The sequence below is a fragment of the Drosophila ananassae genome, chromosome 2L, assembly GCF_017639315.1.
Source record: "Drosophila ananassae strain 14024-0371.13 chromosome 2L, ASM1763931v2, whole genome shotgun sequence".
Classification (NCBI taxonomy): domain Eukaryota; kingdom Metazoa; phylum Arthropoda; class Insecta; order Diptera; family Drosophilidae; genus Drosophila; species Drosophila ananassae.
The window spans coordinates 25832007-25853998 of NC_057927.1; the positions used below are offsets into that span (position 1 = coordinate 25832007).

Here is a 21992-nt window from a genome sequence, read left to right on the forward strand (position 1 = left end):
TGAGCTGGAAAAATGAAATGGGGAACTTAGAATATAAACCTTAACTTCCCTTTAAATTTTAGTCAGTCATTTTACGAGAAACTTATTCTTCCAAGTATAAACTTGGTATGTCTCTTACAAAAAAGGTGGTTGATTCGCTAAACAGCCTCAAAATCAATTTAATTTTGCTAATGTTGTGTAATTCGGAAATCGTTTACGCTTCCATGACATTCAAGTGGGATTCTCGGGATTGTCCCCCCGACCCAGAACGATTAGAAACAAATGCTGTATTCGAAACTGCTTACCAAAAACAGGAGGCATCGGTGGTAAGGGTGGTAATGGTGGTGCAATACCACCCACTGGCCACCACTAACCGCCCAGCAATCCCAGCTGGTCGAGGTGGGTCAGTAGTAGTAGTCAGTCAATCACTAGGACAAAATCTTTATTAATTCTGATCGATGAGCTTCGGTTGTGGCTCTCTGCACTGGCTGCAATCAAATGATTGAGCGCTTACAACAAAAGCACTGGATCTCCAGTGCGAGTTGGCCAAGTCGCACTCTTGGCTCATACAAATTCGACAGCTGAAAGCATTTCCGTTTCCGTTTGCTTGTCTCTGTTTGTCCATACATCTCTCTCAGAGCTTTGGCCCCCCTTTGTTTTCCATTCGATTCCCCTATATTCCACCTCTACTGCATGCCGACTACTGTCCATCGATGATGCAATGAAGCGCGTTTATTTGTTGCTCGTAATTTATTTACTGCCCAACTCCTATTCGAATGGCAGGATTCAAACGTCTCCACTGTGTGCCCAGCAACTTGTTAGTTAAATATTGCCCCAAGTTGGTAACTCTTCTTTTCAAAAGCACTAAACCAATTTAAAAGCCGTTTTTCAATTTTATTATGGAAAGTAATGGTATATAAAATTTTGGACTATTTTTAACTTTAGACATATCAGGTATACTACTGACTACTGGTCTAACCTGAAATAGAATATACAATTAAATATTTCTAATATATATAAATTTTTTCCCAGTGCATTTCAGACTGAAAGTGATAAATTAATCGCTGCACTTCAGTTTTTAATTCCGTGTTGCTGGCGATTTATCTTGGGCTCTGTGCGTTGAGTCGTGTGTTTTAGAGGAAAAAGGCTTTCCTGCTCCCCATCCCCTGATAAAGGAAAGGGTAAGGAGTCCCTAGTTGTGGCTAAAATACAGTGATCTCCCACTCTTGATAACCTTTATGGCCATGTGGCCCCTTCCTCCAGTGGCACTGTTTAAAATGATGTATGGCACAAATTTTGACAAATGTACAAAAATGAGTCATGAGTTCGCGAGACAAAAACAAAGATTGTTGCTGGTTGGTTGTTGGTGTTGCCGCTGCTGTTGCTCTTGCCCCATGTTGCTGCTGCTTGGCTGCACTATTCACTGTTGACTTTTTCATGTGCTGGCTGTTGGTGCTTTTGTTGCTGTTTTATCCATAAAACAAACACAAACTGGCAGTGAAGATGGAGCTGCTTCTGCTTACACATGTTTCTCCCTGACTGCAAAAATGGTTTGCGAGGAGGGGAGAACAGGCGGACAGGCGCCATAATTAATCATCTATGGTTTACCTTAACTCGGAGTTGAATTTTGCATAAAACTGGAACTTATTTATAAACAAAGACGGTTCTACTTCACGTTTTTAATCGAACAAAGTAACTTATTATATCAACTTGATTTTAAGGAAAATTTTTAATCAAGTTTAAAAATATTTGGCTTTATACAAAAAGCCTACTTTATTAATCAACCAAAATATAGATTTTTGGCGTTTGTAATTTTTTAATTCTTGGCAAAAGCTAAGTGCCACACAACAGAATACATCCCTGAAACAAAGCAACCCGAAACACTAAAGTTTAGTAGCTTTGAAAATAGTGTCAGTGGAATTTCAGGTGACTAGTGTTTGGGGAACAGGCTCCAACTCAGTCCCACGTCTCGCGTAGACCTATTAACAGCGTCTGGGATATCGAGCTCCGGACTTTTCGTTCAGCGTGTGTGGTGTCGTGTGTCGGTTGAACTTTCGGTACGGTTACGGTTCCAACAGATCGATTAGGTAAACTTTTCCCTATACAAGACATTATATACAATATATTTTTTTTGTTAGTTAGGTTCGCGATTTTGGGATTTCAATTCGGATTTGGAATTCTTCGCAGAGAAAATCGAACGCCGCAAATCGGAAAACAAAAAACGGACATCGGACATAGGGAAACAGTTTCAACGGGCTCGATAACCATGGCCAATCGCTCCAACCAGCGTGACCGCGAGTTCAACCGTGACGCCGAGCGTGACAACGGAAACAATCGTGATAATCGGGACTACAATAACCGTGATCGAGGCGGTAGCGACAATCGAGACAATCGGGACAATCGAGACAATAATCGTGGCGGTAATCATAGAGATTTTCGTGATTTTCGCAATCGGGACAACCGAGACAATCGGGACCGTGACCGTCAGCGTCAGGTGCCCACGGAGCCGCCGTTCATCGCCTATGTCGGCAATTTGCCCAAGGGCCTTGTCCAGGGCGATGTGATGAAGATATTCTCGGACTTTGAGGTTAAGAACGTGCGCCTGATCAAGGACCGTGAAACCGACGAATTCAAGGGCTACGGCTATGTGGAGTTCGAGACACTGGCTCAGTTGAAGAGGGCCCTCTCCTGCAACGGTCGCATCAAGCTGGACAACTTTTCGGCGCCGCTGCGCATCGATATAGCCGATCATCGTCGCCAGAATCCGGGCTCCAGTGGAGGTGGCGGTGGCGGAGGACCTGGTCACCAAACTCAGGGCGAAGGCCGTGGCGGCGGAGGAGGCGGTGCTGGTGGAGCTGGTGGCGGAAACTACTATCAAAGACGCAACTATCGCCGAGACGACAGTGTGGGCTCGCATCAGTTTCGACGCCGGGACAACAACATGCGCAGCAGCAGCAGCCATCAAATGTCCAATAGCAGCCCCACTCACAGCAGCATGTCCATTGGCTACAACCGCAACATGCGCGGCAACTACAACAACCGTGGAGGTGGAGGAGGAGGAGGAGGTGGAGGCGGTGGCAACGGCGGCGGAGGAGGCGGCAACGGCGGGAGTCGCTATCAACAACGCAACAACAGCTCCGGCTACGACAATCGTGGCGGAGAGGGGCACCAGCCTCCCGGAGGAGGCTTTCAGCGTAACCGCAACTTTAATTTCAATCGGTAAGCTGACTGATTATTAGAAAGTATAGCAATAATATCTGTACTTTATTTAGGTTTGGAAACAATAGCGTTGGTGGCGGACCGGGTGGACCAGGCGGAGGAGGCGGTGGTGGCGGTCCGCGGCAGCGCAATTACGGTGGAAACGGCGGTGGAAATGGAATCGGAAACGGCAACTACACCAACTTTGTACAGAACCGGAACCGCGATCGCCGCGGTCACTACAATCCTAACAACGCTGGGACCTCCGGATACGGCCAAAACAACAACGGCAGCAGCAATGGCAACGGCAATGGACACTATGGCGGCGGCAACAGAGATAACAAGAGTCCAGGACCAGCGGCGGTGTCAGGATCAGGAGGGGTGGTGACGGGGGCGGCGGCATCAGGGGCAGGACCAACTTCGACCAACCAATTCGGGCCACTTGACGATGATGACCGCCCGAAATTGGTTCTGAAGCCCCGAACCGTCACCGCCCCGATCAATGCTTTGGCGGAAACCAAACAGGCAGCCCTGATCTTTGGAAAAGCCAAGCCACGCGAAGACAATGCCACGCCAGCATCCTCGCCGCGCCAGGAAACCGAAGAGGGGGAAAAAATCTTGAGCGCCGTATCAGAAGCTGCGGAAAATATCGAAACCATTCCGGAAGTTGATGAAGTTGTGCCGGACGAGCAATTGGACGATGCTGGATCCGGAGCAGAAGATCCTGGCGAGAGCAGCGACTAATTTAGTCCAGTTAGGAAAGGCAATCTGAACACAAAATCGACCCTAAGCAGCCTGGACCGGAGTAGCAGCTCATGATCCATTCCATCCGTCGAAAATCATCACAAACCTTCGTCTATCGTCATCAATATATGTATATATGTATCTATATATACATATATCTTACTTTCCCATTCTGATATTCTGCAGGAGAAGTGAAAAGGCATAGGATCAGAATGGAGAGTTGTTTCAATAAAATTTTGGAAGGCGTACACAATATTTAAAAGCCTTTTTTCTGAGAAATTTAGATGTGCCTAATATGTTGGTTCCTTGACTAAAATTTTATGAAAACTATTTCTCATTCATTTGTAACTAGACTTTAGTATTAAACCAAAAACCAGGGAGGTTATTTTCCTAATTAGACTCTGATCGGCCTATGATAGCCATAAACCCTTCCCACACCCATGGCGTTAAAAACACTCCGCTTAGATTACCCATAAATTGCAAAAGTTAATGCCCAGGAAGATAACTCACCTCCGGGCAGAAGGACAATCGCGGCTACTTGGAGAGGCATTAACTAGTCAACTCGAACTAATTAAATTGAATAAGATTAAAGAATTTTACGCCGAAATGAAGATGTTGGCAGTGAACCGAGACGGAAGCGGAATAAACCGGAAAGTAAGTACGGAATAGCGCAGAAGGCCCAGTCCGGACACTTGTCCGGGTATTTATGGGCCAAGATTTACGAGCCACAACAAGTCGCGGCGGCCACTTTCAGTTTTGTAGCTGGCCTCCTGAAATTGAGACGCACATCCTGCCCTGTAAAGGCAAATTGGTTTAATTTCTTTTTAATTTGCTGCCGGGTTTTCACTTTCCCTGTTACCAGGAGCTCTCCAAAACGGAATTCAATTTGAAAAGTGGCCGACCCGTAAAGGAAAAAGCGGAAAAAAAAATCGGATGCGAGGTGAAATGGCCACGCCTGTTTCCATTTAAAATTTCTACTCGATGTAAATAGAAGAACCCCCGGCCAAAAGCCAATTTACGCACGAACATTTTTTCAATTTGCGCGGCCCAAACCGCAGTGACCCCCCCCCCTTAATTTTCTCCCGACTCCCACCCTGCTGCACTTTATAGAAATCCCGCGGAAAATTCACGGCATTAAAGGACTTTTCTTCTCCTTGAGTTCCATTTCTTTTTTTTTTCTTTTTGTGTTCCTCTATTCTTTATTTCTTTTGAAGTTTGCCCACTGGCCGCGAGTTTTATTTGCCTTTTTTCCCTGGCTTTCCATGGGGTTTTCCTCGCTTTTCACGCCGGACTTTGTCCCGTTAATGTGTCACACGCACTTTATAAGCAATTGTTGTCGGCGGAGATGGCGTCTGGAAAAGTTGACGGCGCTGTCGACGCCCATGGCGCAATTATTATGATTATTAGGTACAGCTGCACTTCCCCAGCTCCGGATAAAAGGTGGTGGAGTACGGGGGAGGTCGAACAGAGGGTTCCTCCCGGAGGGCGGCTGCCACTTATAAACAAGAAAAAGTGTAATTTACCTCAGCGTCTGGGTACATTGAGAAAAAAACTCGAAATGGACATACTTTTCTAGCCATTTCTTACAACTTTTATATATTATTTTGAAGTAGTAATGGCCAACCACATCCTGGCAAAATGTTCCAAAATATATTAGATATTCTAGCCTCATTTTTGTTCAAGTGCATTAGAAAGTTTGGGGAACTGTTTGGTTTTTTTTCTGTTGTTCATTAGGGTGGACCTGGACCTTCGTCCGATGCTGTGCAATCGCCTTGGGGGTCACGCGTTAATAATCGCGCCGAATGACTTCATAATGAAAATATTAAAGGTGTTTGTTGGCATTCGTGTTGTTGTTTGGCTCTTAGCCGCCGGCCAGGATCAGGATACGTATACGAATAAGTATACACCCAAGCCCGCAGGACTTTGCTCACACAAAAGGCGCAAAGTTTATGTTTATGTCATGCGCTCAAATAGGATAAAGGAGATGGTGGTCCTTTCCCAGGGTATAATTTAATAATAATGCTCCCTTTTTTTTCATTAAACATAAGTGCACCAGGAGCAGCGTCAAGTGGCGAGTGGCAGGTTGAAAAAAATAAGAAAAAACTTAATTGGCTTGAAAGGGAATAGAATATTTCAAAGAAAAGTTCTGAAAAGTTTAAGTTTTCTACAAAAAATTGTATGAAACAGTAGACTTTTAAATAATTAATCAAATCTAAGACAAAACTATCCTAAATTAAAGATAATTTAAATTCAAAAATATTCAAAAACATACAAATGTACATTATTCTAATCCCAATCTGGGTTACCCTCTTTCGTATTCAGGGTCGATAGTCAATATTTGGGATATCAGTAATCAAATTGTGTTTGCGCTTTCAACAGACCACCCCAAGAAACAATTAAAGCTGACCAGGGCCAGGACCAGGACGAGGGCTAGGACCAGGATGTCCCGGTCGAACAGGACCCCAAGTAATATTTTAAATGTAGTTCGGGCTAATTGTCATGCCATCGACGGCGTCTTATCGCACAAAGCACGAGTGGTAGCAGCAAAACAATTTGGGAAAATTTATGCAACACAAACGAGCTGAGAACGCCCCAAAGGGCACAGGACATGCAGGACACACAAAGACCCATACTGATTCGAAGATACCCCGATAAGCAAGGACATATTAAGTCAAAAATGCTGCTATTAAAATGCTAACATTTGCAAGTTTATCTGCGACTGTGAGTTGTATCGACAGGAGGAAGGATACAGGATACGGAATACGGAATACAGGGTACAGGACATAGGAGGTGAGCGGAAATCTAGACATGGCCATTAATGAACGAAAGAGTCCCGGTACAGTGGAGTCCATTAAAAAGGACTAAAGGGCAATTAAACATTCGAAGACTGGGACAATTAGGCCTCCCCTTTTGCGCAAGGACACTCGGCAATTAAGCCGGACCAAAGTTGGCCAATCCCTCGGCGACAGTTTGCGGGGGGAGGCCTGGATTCTCCAACTCGGACTCGGACTCGGACTCTGGGTCGACCTTATCCTTTTCACCTATCTCTGGCGGAGGAAAACTTAAATGAGTTTGCCAGGACCCAAGGACGAAGGACAAAGTCCCGCTGCGAGCATTTAAATGAAGCCACCGTCTGCCACTGCAACTTTGATTGGCTGGCCGCTTGAGTGGGCAGAAGATTTATCTCTTCTGCCTCTGATTGCACATAAATCCCTATCCCTACCACCATGTACTATGTTAATACCTCTACCCCCATAGAGAACGAGGTCCAGGGACCTCTATGGCCATAAAAATATTTGAAATACCCGAGCAGCACATGTGAGAGTGAAATTTTAGACAGCGGCATCTTCGACATGCTCGTTTAAAATAATGTATTGCACTGACTTGACACCCATTGCCGCCGTATTCTAAGCATTTTTCCACCGCCGATTTCTATTCCCAATCTTCACGAGACACAAGATAAATTGCGCAAATAGAAAAATGTTCTAATTAAAATTATGCACCAAATATTTTGGATTTCTTTTCGCTGCCATCTATCGATGGGGTGCCAATTAAAATTGATTGAAAATTCCGGAATTCCTGGCATTCCTTTGGCACGTGGGCGCTTCCAGCTTGTGCTCTTAAGTGGCAGCTGGCTTTCAGGCACTTAAGCAGCCTGTATCCTTTCGTCCCATATCTGGATTAGCATACTGCATCCGGCTCTTCAATAGTCCTGACCATTTCGGTCGACTGCTTTTCCTAACTACCCAATAAAAAATATTTCAATTAACACTTTTGTCGAGCAAGAGTGCAAAATAAAATCGAATGGCTTTTGGGAAAATGCAGCCAGATGGCTAAATGCATGCATTTAAGTCACCCCAGCCTCTGCTAATGTAGCAAATAAAATGGTCACCTTAATGGATTTCTGTTACGCGGTCTAGCTCCGAATTGGACAGAAGGTGACGAGGTACAAGCACTCGCCACTCCCGCCGATTTCTCAATCCTGCAGGACCGTGCTGAGCCATTGATTGTCCTTGAATCGCCGTCGCCGCTCGCCACTTAATCCAATAGCGCACATGTTGAGTCCTGACAATAGACTCCCTGACCCTGAGCCGGCGCACCACCCTCTGCCACCTTAAGCGGCTTTCACCTTGACGTTGCCACCACCATTAGTAGGAACAAAGACAGCAACAGCCAGAGCCGCGGATTGAACTGGCAGCAACTTTTGGCTTCTCTCTGATTGCAGCACTATAATGCACTCAAAAAAAAGAGTTATATCTTTGGTATAAACTTTTCTTATTAAGGTTTTCCTATGAGACATAAATGATCCAATTTATTTATTTTTCTATTTAAATTAAAATACCTCTCCTTTTTTTTCCAAGTGTTCCACTAGCTCTGGCACATGAGGAAATCACTGCCAACCAAAGGGGAGGTCCTGAGGGTTGCGTGCAGGACCAACTGTTGTGAAAACTCGGAACGTGTAGTTCGCCGCTTTCCAGGACTTATCACACACACGCACGACCGCACCAACACTGAACCGCCAAAATTGGTGAACTTCTGCACCACCTTTGGGTGGCTTAGGCATCGACTGACGCATTACGATGATGTATTAGTAGTGGAATTAAAATTAAAAGCACCACAGCCGACCGAGCGGCTCAGCAAATTTGACAAGCCCGATCAGGTTGCCCCTTTAATGAAGTCTTTGTGCCGAAGCCCAGGCCTAATTAATCCCACAGAATCGGAATGGAAAAGCAACCCGAGCAGGAGAAGAACTTGGGCAACATCTGGGTGCTGTGACTGACATTAACTAAAGACCGCCGCCGCCACTTGAGGCGAAATGTGTACAAATTTCAGCCGAATTTCAAATTGGGGCTGACAAGCGCGAACGGAGAATACGAAAAACACATTTGGGCACAACTCGAATGAAAGATCATTCAGCTGTCAGAATCATTAAGAAATGTGAAATCGTTTAAATGTGGTCTGCAAGACGTTTCTCAGAGGTTCCATAATACCATATTTCTTTCCCTAAACCGAGCTTTTTTTCTCTGAGAAGGGGGATAATTTAAATGGGTTGAAGGTGGTTGGGGTTGGCGCCGAAATTGAACACATGGAGAATTGGTTTTGGAGCCAGAGAGTCACACAACCGAAGTACCTACATTGTTTAAAAAAATGAATATTTTTTGAGTCCACAGAACTACTCTATTTTTCCCATAATTTATAGCAAGCATTAGCAAACGAAATTTCATTAAAATTAAACTTCCTTTTTCAGACCCCCTATTGAAAATGATTTTTCGTAAACACTTGTGAAATGAGTTCAACTTGTTTCCCCCAAATCGTTTGCACTTCCTGCTCTCATTTTTTTTTTGGCTGAGAGGTAAATAAAAATTTTTTAAAATAAATGCCTGTCTTTCATTTGCGAGGCCTTCCGCTTCTGAACCATTCCATTTCAATTTCTGCTCCCTCCCGAAAAAAAACCTCACTTTGGGCCACACGTTTGGCAGTGCGAAACATTTTTATTACGAATTCGTGAGTTTTGCTGCAAATAGCAGCTTCGAATGCTATTGAGAAATATAGGGGAAGTGCGGGAGATATATGTCTAGTTTTACACTATTATTCAGGGGAATCGCGAGCGCAGGGCAAGGGCAATAAAAATACCCGAGCATATCAGGAGGCGTCGAGTCAAAAATGTGAGGAATATGATGGTCTTCTAGTTAAACAGCTGCCTTTGGCAGCGTGTGCCATTCGACACGCCCACAATAGTCGATTGTCTTAGGCTCACACAGATACGAACTCATACACACTTAAGTGCTTAAGAAAATAATCTATTTCTAGAATAAATACTATTTTTTCCTAAATTTAATTATATTTGTCCTCTATGGAGACTCTACATCTTTCAAAACTTTCTAAAACTTAACTTTAAAAATATTTAAAACTTTAGAATCAATAAGTATTTATTTCCAGTGCAAAAGATCATTCAAATTTCGGTACGTTCATTGAAATATGAACGATGAACTGGTGATAAAAGTGGACGTCACGGGCGGGGGTTACGAAATTTTCATATAAAGTACCTTTTGTTGGCATTTTAATGGTGCGCTTTATGGAAGGATTAAGCACATAAACTTGTCAATAACTCGAGTGCCGCACTCAGTCTTAATATACCCCGTGACTGGCTCTTCCAATAATGTCACCACACTTTGACTAAGACTTAAGAAACCCAAACGCAGTCCTTGGCTGGGGACAAGCGATTTTATTTATGACCTCAACATTAAATTGTTGCCGCATATGTCGTGTGTTTTTGGGCGACTCAAGAGGGTAAATGCGCTGGGTAGAGCGACTTATTAAAAACAATCGAGAGCAAAACACCAGAAAAATATCCGAGCTCTTGGTGAACATTATTGATAAACACACCATAAGTTAGAGCCGGTTAATGGATTGATGGGGTGAAGGAAAAATTCCCATAATATTAAGTGAACGTTGATAACTGAGGCTCTTACTTTTATAGGTATACGTTAAACAAGTTGTGGAAAGATTAGTGATTATCGTTCCTCGTGTTAAATATAATTGGAAAATAGGGAAAAGAGTATTAGGAATTTATGAAAAAATAAACTAGTCTTACATATTAAATAACGTAGAAAGTCTCCGAACCAAATGGCAATATTTTCCGCTACCACCTGTCTGTTTTCCCTAAATAAACAATCAAACCCAACAATCGATGAAAATCTGCTAATAAACTTGTTTATGCTGTAAACTCCAGGATTTTCTTGAATGCCAAACATCTATAAAGATGTCCCCCCAGTAAGTCGGTGTTTAGGAAAAGATAAATGCAAAAAAAAATGGAAAACCAAATTTTGGGAGAAACGAAAATTGCAAGCCACCCAGACCAGGACCCAGAAGATTACAAGCCCCTGCGGCAATTATTTTACGATGCACAAAGGTATTGTTAAACAAAAAAATAAAAGAAAACGAAGGAAGGAAACAGGAGCAATGGAGGAGCAAACAAGCCGGCAGCCAAAACAAAGCCAAATATGTTGAAATGCGGCCAGGACCAGGAGGAAAATTCATAGCAAGGATAACTCCCACTTTCCCGCCCCCCAGTGGCAAGCGATGCCGCAGTTCAATATGCAGCGGCAGGCAATATTAAAATATCTTAAGGATATTATGTTATTACGCACACATTACACAGCAGACCGAGGGGATGGCTGCGGATGTTAAGGACGAACGGATGGCTGGCTTGCTAGCTGGATGGATGGATGGATGGCAGGGCAACTCCACTCAAATGAGATAATTCCCTGTAAAATAATAATAATAAAATAAGCAACCTTCAGCCCAACCTCGACCACCCATTCCCTGCAAGGTTTTTATGATTTTCATATTTTCGCAACCCCCGCCATTTAAGTGCTTTTCAATATGAGCAAAATGCATTAAAGGTATCTTTGTTTCTCGGTTTCAGATTTTCCCTGGCCGCCGGCTAGGGTAGGGCCATCGCAGAGGGGGCGTGCCAGTTTGGCCAACCTCCGCCCTCAAGTCAAGGGATTTTCGTATTAAAACCAAACACACGCAACCACTCCGGCATTCAGGCTTCGGGGCCAGTTGTATAAATGTAAGGACCAAAAACTCTGATCCGCCGAATCAGCAGAAAAATAGAAACAGGGACCGAAAGACGCACAGTATGTTTGAAAAAATAAAAGAAAGCTGGAGCAAATGGGAGACAATTTTTAGTTTTGATCTAAATGCGTCAATAAATTTTAACACTTTCAGTCGTTCGGGCGACAGAAACAAAAGTCATTTCGAGACTTACAATAAAAAAGGAGAAAATAAACGAGCGGTTGAGTTTGGTCGAAAGTTAAAATTGAAGATGGGTATATTAGGAATTTTTTAACATAATAATATAAATATAGTATAAATATATAGAAACTGTAGACTTATTAATTCGTTCCATTAAAAGCAAGTGCAGTTCTAAAGTGAAGTAATGGAAACAGCTTCGGAAATTTACTTAATTATATTTATCTTAAAAGGGCTTGTATTGAAACTTTTTTCCCTTTTTTCCAGGGTATCTTTAAGTCACTACCCTTGATTTCCCATCACATTCTGCCTGATTTTTGGCCACCTCAGCAGTTTCTTTAACTTCGCTCCCAGCTTGCTCTTATCAATGGGCTCATTTTAAAATCAACGCCTATTCCTAAGACTCCTGCAAGTCCTGCTTATTTACGAGAGATGTCAATGACTTGGTTTTGCTTTTTCCTTGGACCGAGTTTGGCCAAGTTTTTCATTTTCATTTATGGCTGCAAATTGGGCCCGGCCAAACTTATCGTCCCATGTGCATCTCCAGAACAGCCGCTTTCAAAGGACTTTTTTCGCCAGGGAGGTGGGACAGAGTCATTCTATCACTCAGTGAGTCAGTCAGTCAGGCAACCGGGGATTGGCCGGGATCCTGTGGCCCCAAAGTAAAGCATCCGCAAAGAGTTCGCACAGAGTTTCAGCCGTAATCCAGCAAAGAGGCCATGGATGGGCCAGATGGACAAACAACCCTGGCCAAAAATTTATCGCCACTGATAAGCGTTAATAAATTAATTAGAATTATTGAAATGCGTGGTCAGTGGAAGTCCTGGCCACTGCTCCTGATTCTGGTTTGGATTCAGATTTGGATCCTGTTCCTGCGGCAGAATGCAAACACAGGCATGGACATGGACATGAATAAGGACATGGCGGACGATGGGGGGACATGGATGTGCAGCCATTATGCGCTGATTTGTGTTGCGCACTTTTGCGGCCCAGGCCCAGGCCCAGGCACAGGACAAGAGTGTCCTCCGCAGGACGACACGCACTTTGAATTAGTTTGTTTGAACTCTCTCTCCGGTCTTATCTCAAGTTGTAGATTTTCAACATTTTGTAGTCATTTCCGGCCGCATTTTGCATTTGCATTTTGTGCGGGCCCCCCTCCTCCAGTTTTTATCAATTCAATTTACGCACTTGCATAAAGAGCTGCCCGGCCATTAGCTGGCTCCAAAAATGCCCTAAAAATTACAAGCTAACAAATTATTTGATTTATGAATGCTCTCTAAATTTTGGTTAAATTTGTCCTCGCTGCAAATTGAATTTTCGACTATTTTTTGTTGCCTACCTTTTGGGGCGGCGGGAAAACTTTCGACGTCTTGTTGCCTCATTTTTTCATTCTTTAATGGCATTAAAAAGTTTTGCCGCCGCTCGCCAAAGTTCTCAGTACTAAGGTGCCTTTTTTTATTGGCGCCTGGACGTGTTGCCCCGCAGGAATCCTGTTCGTTTTTTATTTTGTTCCCAAGTCCTTGAGCTTAAGGTGCCACAACTCTGGCCTGGGCCAGAAAAAAAAAGGAAACGAAAAAATTAAATAAAACTTTTTTAGCTCACAAATGTTTTGCTGCTAATTGAAAATATCTGTTGGGTTCAATTAGACGTCGTTGCACCGGGCGGCGGCTTAAGCGGCTGACTGGCCACGCCCCCTTCTGCCACTCGCCCACTTATCGGGATAAAAGCGCAAAAAAAAAACGCTGATTTAAGCAATTTTTTTTGTGAAACTTTTCGCTTGTGTGGCGAGACTTTTTAGCTTTCCATGAACAACTTGCAGCTGATGGATCGAATTAAGTTGCTAGATTCGGGGTATAGAGTCTGATTCCAAAGCCAATTGTTGAAGTTCAGTCAAAGTTTTTGCACAATTTAGTGGCATACAAATGAGGACAGGACAAGGCTTCACCTGCAGTGGAAGTATTCGTTAAGCAAACAGAAACTTATCAAAGGGAATGTAAAAGTGTTGGATTAAGGTTAATTGGTTAGTTAAGCAAAGAAGTCTGATTAAAGTGGTCAAGAAATATAATTTTTATCAGAGATTTCAAGAAGATAATAGTACCCTGAAAGTAAAATACAAGCTTTTATTAAATAAATCATTAGGTAATATATACAAAGAGATTAATCGAGGTATTCCCTATTTAACAAGCCTCCCAAAGCACACCGACAAAACCCCCAATAAATAAACAAAATCAGGCATCAAATGACCAAACACAAATTGTCAATTAAAAGGTATTTAAGCTTAATACCCAGGTCACACAGCCCCGTGTTGGCCTTAATCCACGTAAATTAGTGCAAAAATCAAGTGGATACCTTGCGATACACCCACCGCACGCATGAACACCCCTGGCCGTCAGGGGCGGCGGGTGATTAGGCGGTGAGGGTTAGGAGGAGGTCGAGGCCAGAGAGTAGCAACCGACACCAATAAAGCCAACAAAGCGTTTTTAGGGTTAAGTCCATGTCAAAGTGTCAGTTTAGTATCGGTATCATGTCATGTTGTCTGCTCGTTCATGGTGGCTATGTTTCTCTGCTCCGATGTGGGCTATTCTGTGGGTGGTTGGGGGAGGTTTTAATTTCGTGTGTGCTCTGTGGCAACATCAGGCCAAACAGACGTGTGCCCCCAGCCTCACAAAAATAGCGCTGAAGGTGCAACGTTTTACTAATGAATTTAACAAGGATGCTGGCTGGGAAAACTGACAGAAAGAGGGGTGAGGAGTAAAAGTGGAAATTGCACTGAAATATAAATTATTACAAAGTAATAAATTGGAAAATTAGCATATTTTTAATTCAATTTAATGGCTTTTAATTTCAATTTGAAGTACAGACAAATTATATTAATTGTTTACCCAGACAGTCTGATAAATATATTTTAAAATACATTTATTCTCCTATTAGTTACTAATATTTTTCAAGTGCAACACGTTGCATCGTTGCATGCTCATTAAAATGTCAGAGGAGCAGAAAACAGTCTGGAGAAGAGTCCGTCTGGGGGCATCAGCTGCACTTTGCGGCCCTGCTGTTTATCCTGCCAACATATTTTTCAAATGTTCCGTTTGCATAAGTGAAAAGGCCAAAAAAGGAAGATAACACATGCACTGGTGGACTGGTGAGCCTGTATGTGTGTGAGTGTGTGTGGGGTGGTGTGTCCAACATTGGCGTCAACACAACACCCAGGAGGGTGTCGGCCAAAGGAGTGGGCGGCCAACAATGGCGCGTAAATTTACGGCTCACCTACGCGACTAGACGATTCTGACCAGGCCAAAAATCCTCATGCAGGGCAGGGAGACCTGAAAATTACGAAATCAAGGGGTTAGGGTTAGGGGATCATGTGGCACATGTGTGCGGCATATTTAAATACGTTCTCCACGCATTCAGGTTGCGCCTGTTAATCCAATAAAGTTGCGTAATTAAATTTGCGCTTCATTTGGCGTTTGTCAGGTTTGTTGTTGTGGTGACAAATTTAAAACCTGTTGTCTGCCAGTCCCCCGACCCTCTTCGACCCCCTAACAAAAAAATGAACTGGAACAGAAATCGTTGTACACGTAGTAATTTTTCAATTGCTGCATAATTGAAGGCAAACCAGCACCAAACTTCCCCTCACAAACAAAAAAAATGGGGGAAAAAAATTGGCAAAATATTGGCAGCAAATTGTCGGCATGACAAAGTGGTCCAGGACAAAATATCCCTGAATCCTGAATCCTGTTCCAGCCTGTTGATGTGTGGCTTTGTTAGCAATCGTTTTTACTTTTTTTCCCGTGTCCGCTGGGGCAACTGGCACGTTGACTAGCAATTGTGTGAGCGGCAGATGAAAAATGATTTTTAATTGTTGGGCGTTGAGTGTTGAGTGGTTTGTGGTCCAAAGAAACAAAAAAAAATCATTTTGAATATGTAGGAAAAAAAACGAAATTCAGAGAAACTCCTTCTCATTTTGCGGGATTTTTTATGCTGGCTGATGGCTGCTGGCTTGCTGACCGACAGATGATAAAACCAGTGCAATTGTGAAATTGATAAGCAAAGTCGGCGGCGACGACGACAACACACGGCACTCATTACTTCCGGCCCTTATACGTAGGAGGAGCATTAGGGGCGGGTGGAGGAAGTTGATAAGGTCTGTAACCCGACGGAATGGGTCTCGAACTCACATCCGATAAGAACTGAACATCGTCAGACGATGCAACCGAATTCCGATTAATTCAAAACGCTTCTCAGATGGCGGTCGGCGGACTTGAAAGGAGCTGACAATCTGCTCTATGATACTATATACACAATGGAAAAATATATGAAAATCCAATTATATTTTTTAATATTAAAATTTAACTTAAAAACGAAAGCTTAAGCTTTGTGGCAAATGATTCTTTTTTGTCTATCTTTTTTAGCTAAAGAATCTTATCATGTTTTCTTGTTTGAAGACCAGCTTATGAGGCAAAAATATTAAAAAACATTTATTTATTTTTTAATTTACTTTCATGTAATTTAGAGTGCACATAGCCACTAGCATTTCGCCTAAGAAATTGGTGCCATGCACCGAACGTCACTTTTCCTTATCGGCCTGCTTAGAACTGCGCCTTAATTTCCATCGGTTGGCAATGGTTCATGCAAGTACTTACAATGAGGTTGTGTGCCATCATATTAATATATGTGTTCCTTAGTCCAGCTGCAATCACTCCATCCCCCCAACTCCCCTCGCTTTTGTGGTTTTCTTCAATCAGCGACTCTGTGAATGAATCCATAATGTGAGTACACCCAATAGTGAAGAGTATTTCAAAAACATAAGATTTGGAATCAATTTTGTTATATTTTTTGAAAATTTTTTCTGAAACATCCTGGAAAGTCCTAGAAAAGTAAAACTGTTGTTTGAACTACCATTTTTAATATTTATTTTTAAGAGCATTTGGAACTTCGTATTTCCGATTAATATATGACTTTTATGGGGCGACATCTTGTCTCCCATTCTGCGTGACTCGATTCGCGAGTTTTCTGTGATAGTTGCAGAATACTCATGCGAAATGCGGCGACAATCGTCGGCGGCGGCTTGTGCCACAATTTTGGCGATTAAAAAGGATAGGGGCCAGTGGAGGGGGACGTGGTACGTGGACCCTGGTTATAATGATGAAATGTAATTTAGCACACTGCCCGCCCCGGCGAACGGCGAGATGAGATGAGAAACTGTCGGGTGGTTATCGTTGTCGTTGTCGCTTTTGCTTTGAGTTTAATTAAAAAGTTGCGCTTTTGTGGCAACAGCCGAAAGCAGTCACATCAACATCAACAGCCACATGCATTCATTTCTCATATTCATATTCATATTTTGATTTTTCGTTTCTCATATAATTAAAAACAATCCTCGGTCCATCTTGAAGGCGAAGCTTTACTGAAAGGCCGATAAACCAAAGAGCAAATGTTAAGGAAGCCAAGGATGCGATATTAGTGTGTGCAAGATATTAACAACATATTTGACATAACAATATGGAGAATGTCCTGGCCAAGAAGCAGCAGCAGCAGCATCAGCAACAGGAAACAATTTTTCATCTTATACTAGTTTTTATTAGCCACTCAGCCACCCACTCTCCTAGCCATTGTGGCATGCATGGCATCCTTGTAAGGATACTTGGCTTGGCCGGGCAGCTCATAAGACAACATAAAGTATGACAGACATTTTGGCAACACTTTGCGGACCGTTAGCACTGCCGGCTTTTTAAAATGTTAATACTGCGGGAGGATGCGAGGGTGGAGGCACGACTGTTCTTCTTCCCGAAAAGACAAAGAAGCTGTCATAATTCGCTGCAAAATATTGTCACCCAAGCTGCACTCATATGAGGCCAATTCGCCTTGGCCCGGCATTTCTTGGCTCCGGTTCTGCCACATTTGTTGGCCACTTTATATGGGCGATGCCTCAAATAAACTCGAAGTGGCCGGAAGTACGGGCCATATTCTAATATTGTAACGGAAGCAATTAATATGATCATAACAATAAGAGAAATCTCATTCAGAGCCATCTTAATGGGAATGCTTGAGAAAATAAGATGAGGATTAAAAGGGAATGAGCTTGAACAGGACATGGAAAATAACCCTTCAACAAAAGTGTATAAAATAATAAAGAAAAGTAGCCTTTGAAAGCAAAATCCATTCGTATTTCATACCGGCTGTAGAAGTTCAAGAAAACATATTTATTTTTTCAAATAGAATTCCATCAGCATAATCCGAAGCCATGTCTTTTCCCACCAAGTTCGATCAGTCCAGGCTGATTGAGTTCAGCGCCGCTTTTATGTATTATATCGAAAAACATAAGCTCATGGAGGTGATGAGTCGCATCCTGGCGGAGATTTCTGTGGCAGATCACGTCCCTGATGTCCGTCGCTGGTTGGGCCAAAATGTCACTAGGATCGGAGTGGAAATATATAGCAAGTGTCTGGATGCCTTTCAGCGAGGAGTGGCGGGGGATTTTTACCAGCTACCCAGGAACTTTTTCCACAGGATAGTGCTCCATGGCAAGCCGGGCTCGGGTCGGAAATCCCTGGCCAATGCCCTGGCCGAGAGGTGGGACCTTTTGATCCTAGACGCTGATGTTTTGGCCTATCACAGCATCAATGGGGAAGAACAGGATGAGCATACGCGTTACCTGCAGGATGCCATTGAAAAGGATTGCGTTTTCAAAAGATCCGAGGCCATAGGGAATCTCATTCAAAGGAGACTCCTCAAGGACGACGCCCTTCACAGAGGTTGGATCTTGATCAATTACCCGAACAATCAGTGCGAGGCTAGGGAGCTCTTCGAGGGCTTCACTGTACCCCCCAACAAATTCATTTTTCTGCAAATCGACGAGCGTATGGCTCGCATGCGTATCCTGATGAACAGTTACTCTCCAGGACCTCAGGCGAACATTGGTTACCTCGATCGTCAGATGCAGCAATTCCGGAAAAGTGAACCAGCTCTAAATTCGTACCTCAGCCAGAGGCGAGAAGTCGTCTATGTGAATGCCACGCCCTGCTTCGAAGAGGTCAAGTGTGAAATCATTTCCGCGTTAACAAAAACTCCCTATGTTTTGGGTAAAAAATACGGAGAGGCCAATGCCACAATTTGAATTTGATTCTCGGCATCTCGGCAGCCTGCATCAAAATTGACTAACAATGTATTCTTTAAGATTTTTCTCTGATTACTTTTGGTTATTATTATTTGCTCAAGTGTCTGCTGTTGTTTGTGTTATTATTGCCTTGGTTTCATTTTTTTTCTTTTGGGGTCAGGCCTAACAGATTCCTGACCATTTCCCCAGCCATACAGAAATTATTTCTAGGTAAACATTAAATGAAAGTGAAACTCGGGGGGGGAAATGTACAGAAATAAGGATACCCTGCAACTTAAAGATACAAGATTTTATTAAATAAAAAAAACATTCTCTTAAATTATAAAATAATAACCGATAAGCTTTTTTTAAAAAACCGCTTTACTTGAAGAAACTCGAATCAATATGCCTTATCTCTCACAGAGTGCACTGAGTATGAAAAGTGATTTGCTATTTGAATATTTCCACCACTGAAAAATTCTGAACAGAAAAACAATAAAAGCGAGAAAAAAATGAGAGGAAAAAACGAGAAAAACAAATGATTTTATGACCACAACTTAAGTGCTCAATTTTTAATTGTTTGACGACGCTGATAAGACCGTCGGAGAAAAGCTGAAAGTGGAAAGTGGGGCGGACTTTTTAATGGCACCCAGAAGTTCAATCAAATTGTTATACATTTTTCTTCCACTGGCCGCCCGCGGGGCCTTGGGACTTAAATTAGTCGCCAGCAGGTTGATGATTATTGGACCAAATATCTTTATGCCATGAGGTCGTCCCCAGTGGGCTGTAACCACACAACAATCCACAGAGAAACCCTGGCCCATAAATAATTAACAAAACTCACTAAATCGTTAACAGAAAATTATTTTTTTAATTGCAGGAAATAAGGACAATACAAGGAAACATTTTTCCAACTTTTAAAAACCAAATAGAGTTCAGAATACTTTTCCATTGGGCTATTTATAAAGAAAAAATACTTCCTATAAACTTCTGTCTTTAGCGCACAACCTTGATGTCGATGGTGAAGCAACAACGTTTGCCGGAGGCAGGATCCTTGAGAGCCCATCTGATGGTGTAAGGACTCAGAGGGAACTTGGCCTCGATCGGGACGTCGATGGTGTAGGTCGCCTTCACACCACTCCTGGCCGGGCAGGAAGCGTATTTGCAGCCATCGCGATCCAGGGTCAGCAGGGGCAGCTCCTCCGTCTCAGACTTGGCCCATCCCAGACTGGCTTCCAAGGAGTCGGCATCGAAGTTGGGCGTGAAATCAAAGCTCATTTGGGAAGGACGACGTCGGCGGATGTTGCAGGCAACATTCCTTTGGGCCTCCGGGCAAGGAGTCACCCGCACCTCGTTGATGGTGCAGGTATCCACACTGTCGGCGCAGGGCACGAAATTGACGACATCGGCGGCAACGGAGCCGAGGACCAGGACGGCAGCCAGGAGAAGCAGCGAGCTCGAACGGAACATGGTGGATCGAAAGCCGGACACTGAATGCACGAAATGAGCCATAGAGCGACCTGCGAGCACGATTTTAAAGCCGGCTTATCTCTCAGCAGATGGTGACCTCTAACCTCTGTTAAACCCAAGTGCCAGTCGTCATGAGTGGCAAGCAATCTCAAGCGTGTTTCAAATGATAAGATAGAGAGTTAGAAATAGATTTATTTCGAAGCTAAAATACTCTTTCTATGAATAACAAATGTAACAAAAAGAGGATAATTTTAGTTATAGAAAAAATAATAAAACAAGCTAATTAAATTTATTTATAGCTGATCTAGACCCTACTTAGTAGCAGTGAATGCCAATTAAGACAACCCCAGTCCACCATGACAGTCTTATCAGCATTCTAGGCCTCTGTCCCCAGAGCTATCGTCAAGCCGACGGCGTCAAGGTAAAACGAGCCTAATTAATTGTTATATTATAGAGAGCCAGCCCAGAATCTGAGCCGTTCAGAAGAGTTGAAGCCAAACAATGCTAATGGGAAAAGAATTCCCCTTTTAAGATCCTAAAACAAATGATGTCCAGTTGAGGCTGTCAGCGATTTTGTAGCAGATCTATGGCATCTGCTGGGGGAAACCAATTGATTTTAGGGCACCCCATAGCCTATACTCCATGTACCATATGCCAAATAAATCGTCACACTTTTCAGTGTCAAACCCACGGAATGGATGCCGCCAGTTGTCAGTCAGAGAGAAGTCGCAGATGAAAATGAAGCCAAAGTCGAGCGCACGTCTGAAACTCGAGACGAATCCCAGGGGTTTTTTTTGAATGTACTTATGTATATATACTCAGAGATAGATAGATGCATTTTGACTATCGAGATGGGAGCTGTCAATAGAAGGCAGCCCGACAATTGCACGGCTCATTTGCGAGAATGCATGTCAACAATCGGGAGACAACAAACAACAGGCAAGGCGAGTGACAACCTGACACCCCAATGCCACCCCATGTAGCCAGTACACTGAGCATAAAATTATATATAAAATTATATTTATGCTTTATTTTGAAGAATGTTCTTAATAGAAATGGAGCCATTATTAGTGCGTGAAAAATTTTCCTAATTGCCATACACCTACCTTTAATTACCCCTAATTTTTTCAAGTACTTTCAGCCACGCTTGGCAATTGCATAAAATCATAGTTTCCTTTTATAGACCCAGGAAAACCCCCAGGAGAATGCAATTAGTCGCTGAGGAGAAGACACAATATTTTCCCAGTTTTTACCAATTTTTCACATCTCCATTTTCATATGCAAAACATGTTTTTGCGTTCTCAAATTAATATATCCTATCCAGAAATTGATAGAAAAGTTTTGCCGCCAGCGCATAATTAACACTCGACAAACGCGTTTTCCCCCGTCGTAATGTTTTTCGCATAAATTATATGGAATATTCTTACCCCTCCTGACCTTTTTTCTGGCTTCTTCAGTTTCATACTCGGCGACTTTGCGCCTTTTTTTTTATCGGAGTCCATTGGACGGTGAATCAACATAGGCAAACCCCAAAAGCATAACCAAAACAGAATTAATTCATTAAAGGAATATGCAAAACATTTTTCGAAAAAAAGAAACAACAAATAAAAGCTGTGAAAAAATGGAAAAAGTATCAAGAACTTGGTGGCTGGGTGCCCAGAGCAATCAAAAAAAAAATTATAAAATTTATGTTTTATTACTTAATGAACTTACCGCAAATTAAGCCAAGGGTGGACGAGGGCAACCT

The 21992-nt window shown here is 42.9% G+C and overlaps 3 protein-coding genes across 4 annotated transcripts; 2 read left to right on the top strand and 1 right to left on the bottom strand.

Annotated features, from left to right (window-relative positions):
- The first annotated feature begins 1923 nt into the window (after window positions 1-1923).
- On the top strand, window positions 1924-4176 carry LOC6505569 (RNA-binding protein cabeza). 2 transcript variants are annotated; one of them, XM_032449524.2, is made up of 2 exons: window positions 1924-3198; window positions 3267-4176. In XM_032449524.2, exons 1-2 carry the CDS (start codon window positions 2246-2248, stop codon window positions 3919-3921), a joined length of 1608 nt encoding a protein of 535 aa, XP_032305415.1. In that variant the 5' UTR covers window positions 1924-2245; the 3' UTR covers window positions 3922-4176. The 2 variants fall into 2 exon arrangements, with proteins under 2 accessions (XP_032305415.1, XP_001964679.2); XM_001964643.4 differs by having other exon boundaries at window positions 1925-3198; window positions 3252-4176.
- A 13650-nt stretch (window positions 4177-17826) lies between these two features.
- Window positions 17827-18901, top strand: LOC6505570. Its single transcript, XM_001964642.4, has one exon. The coding sequence runs from the start codon at window positions 17924-17926 to the stop codon at window positions 18794-18796; it is 873 nt and encodes a 290-aa protein (XP_001964678.1). The 5' UTR covers window positions 17827-17923; the 3' UTR covers window positions 18797-18901.
- A 722-nt stretch (window positions 18902-19623) lies between these two features.
- Window positions 19624-20288, bottom strand: LOC6505954 (MD-2-related lipid-recognition protein). Its single transcript, XM_001964641.4, has one exon. It carries the CDS (start codon window positions 20285-20287, stop codon window positions 19772-19774), a length of 516 nt encoding a protein of 171 aa, XP_001964677.2. The 5' UTR covers window position 20288; the 3' UTR covers window positions 19624-19771.
- Window positions 20289-21992: the final 1704 nt, after the last annotated feature.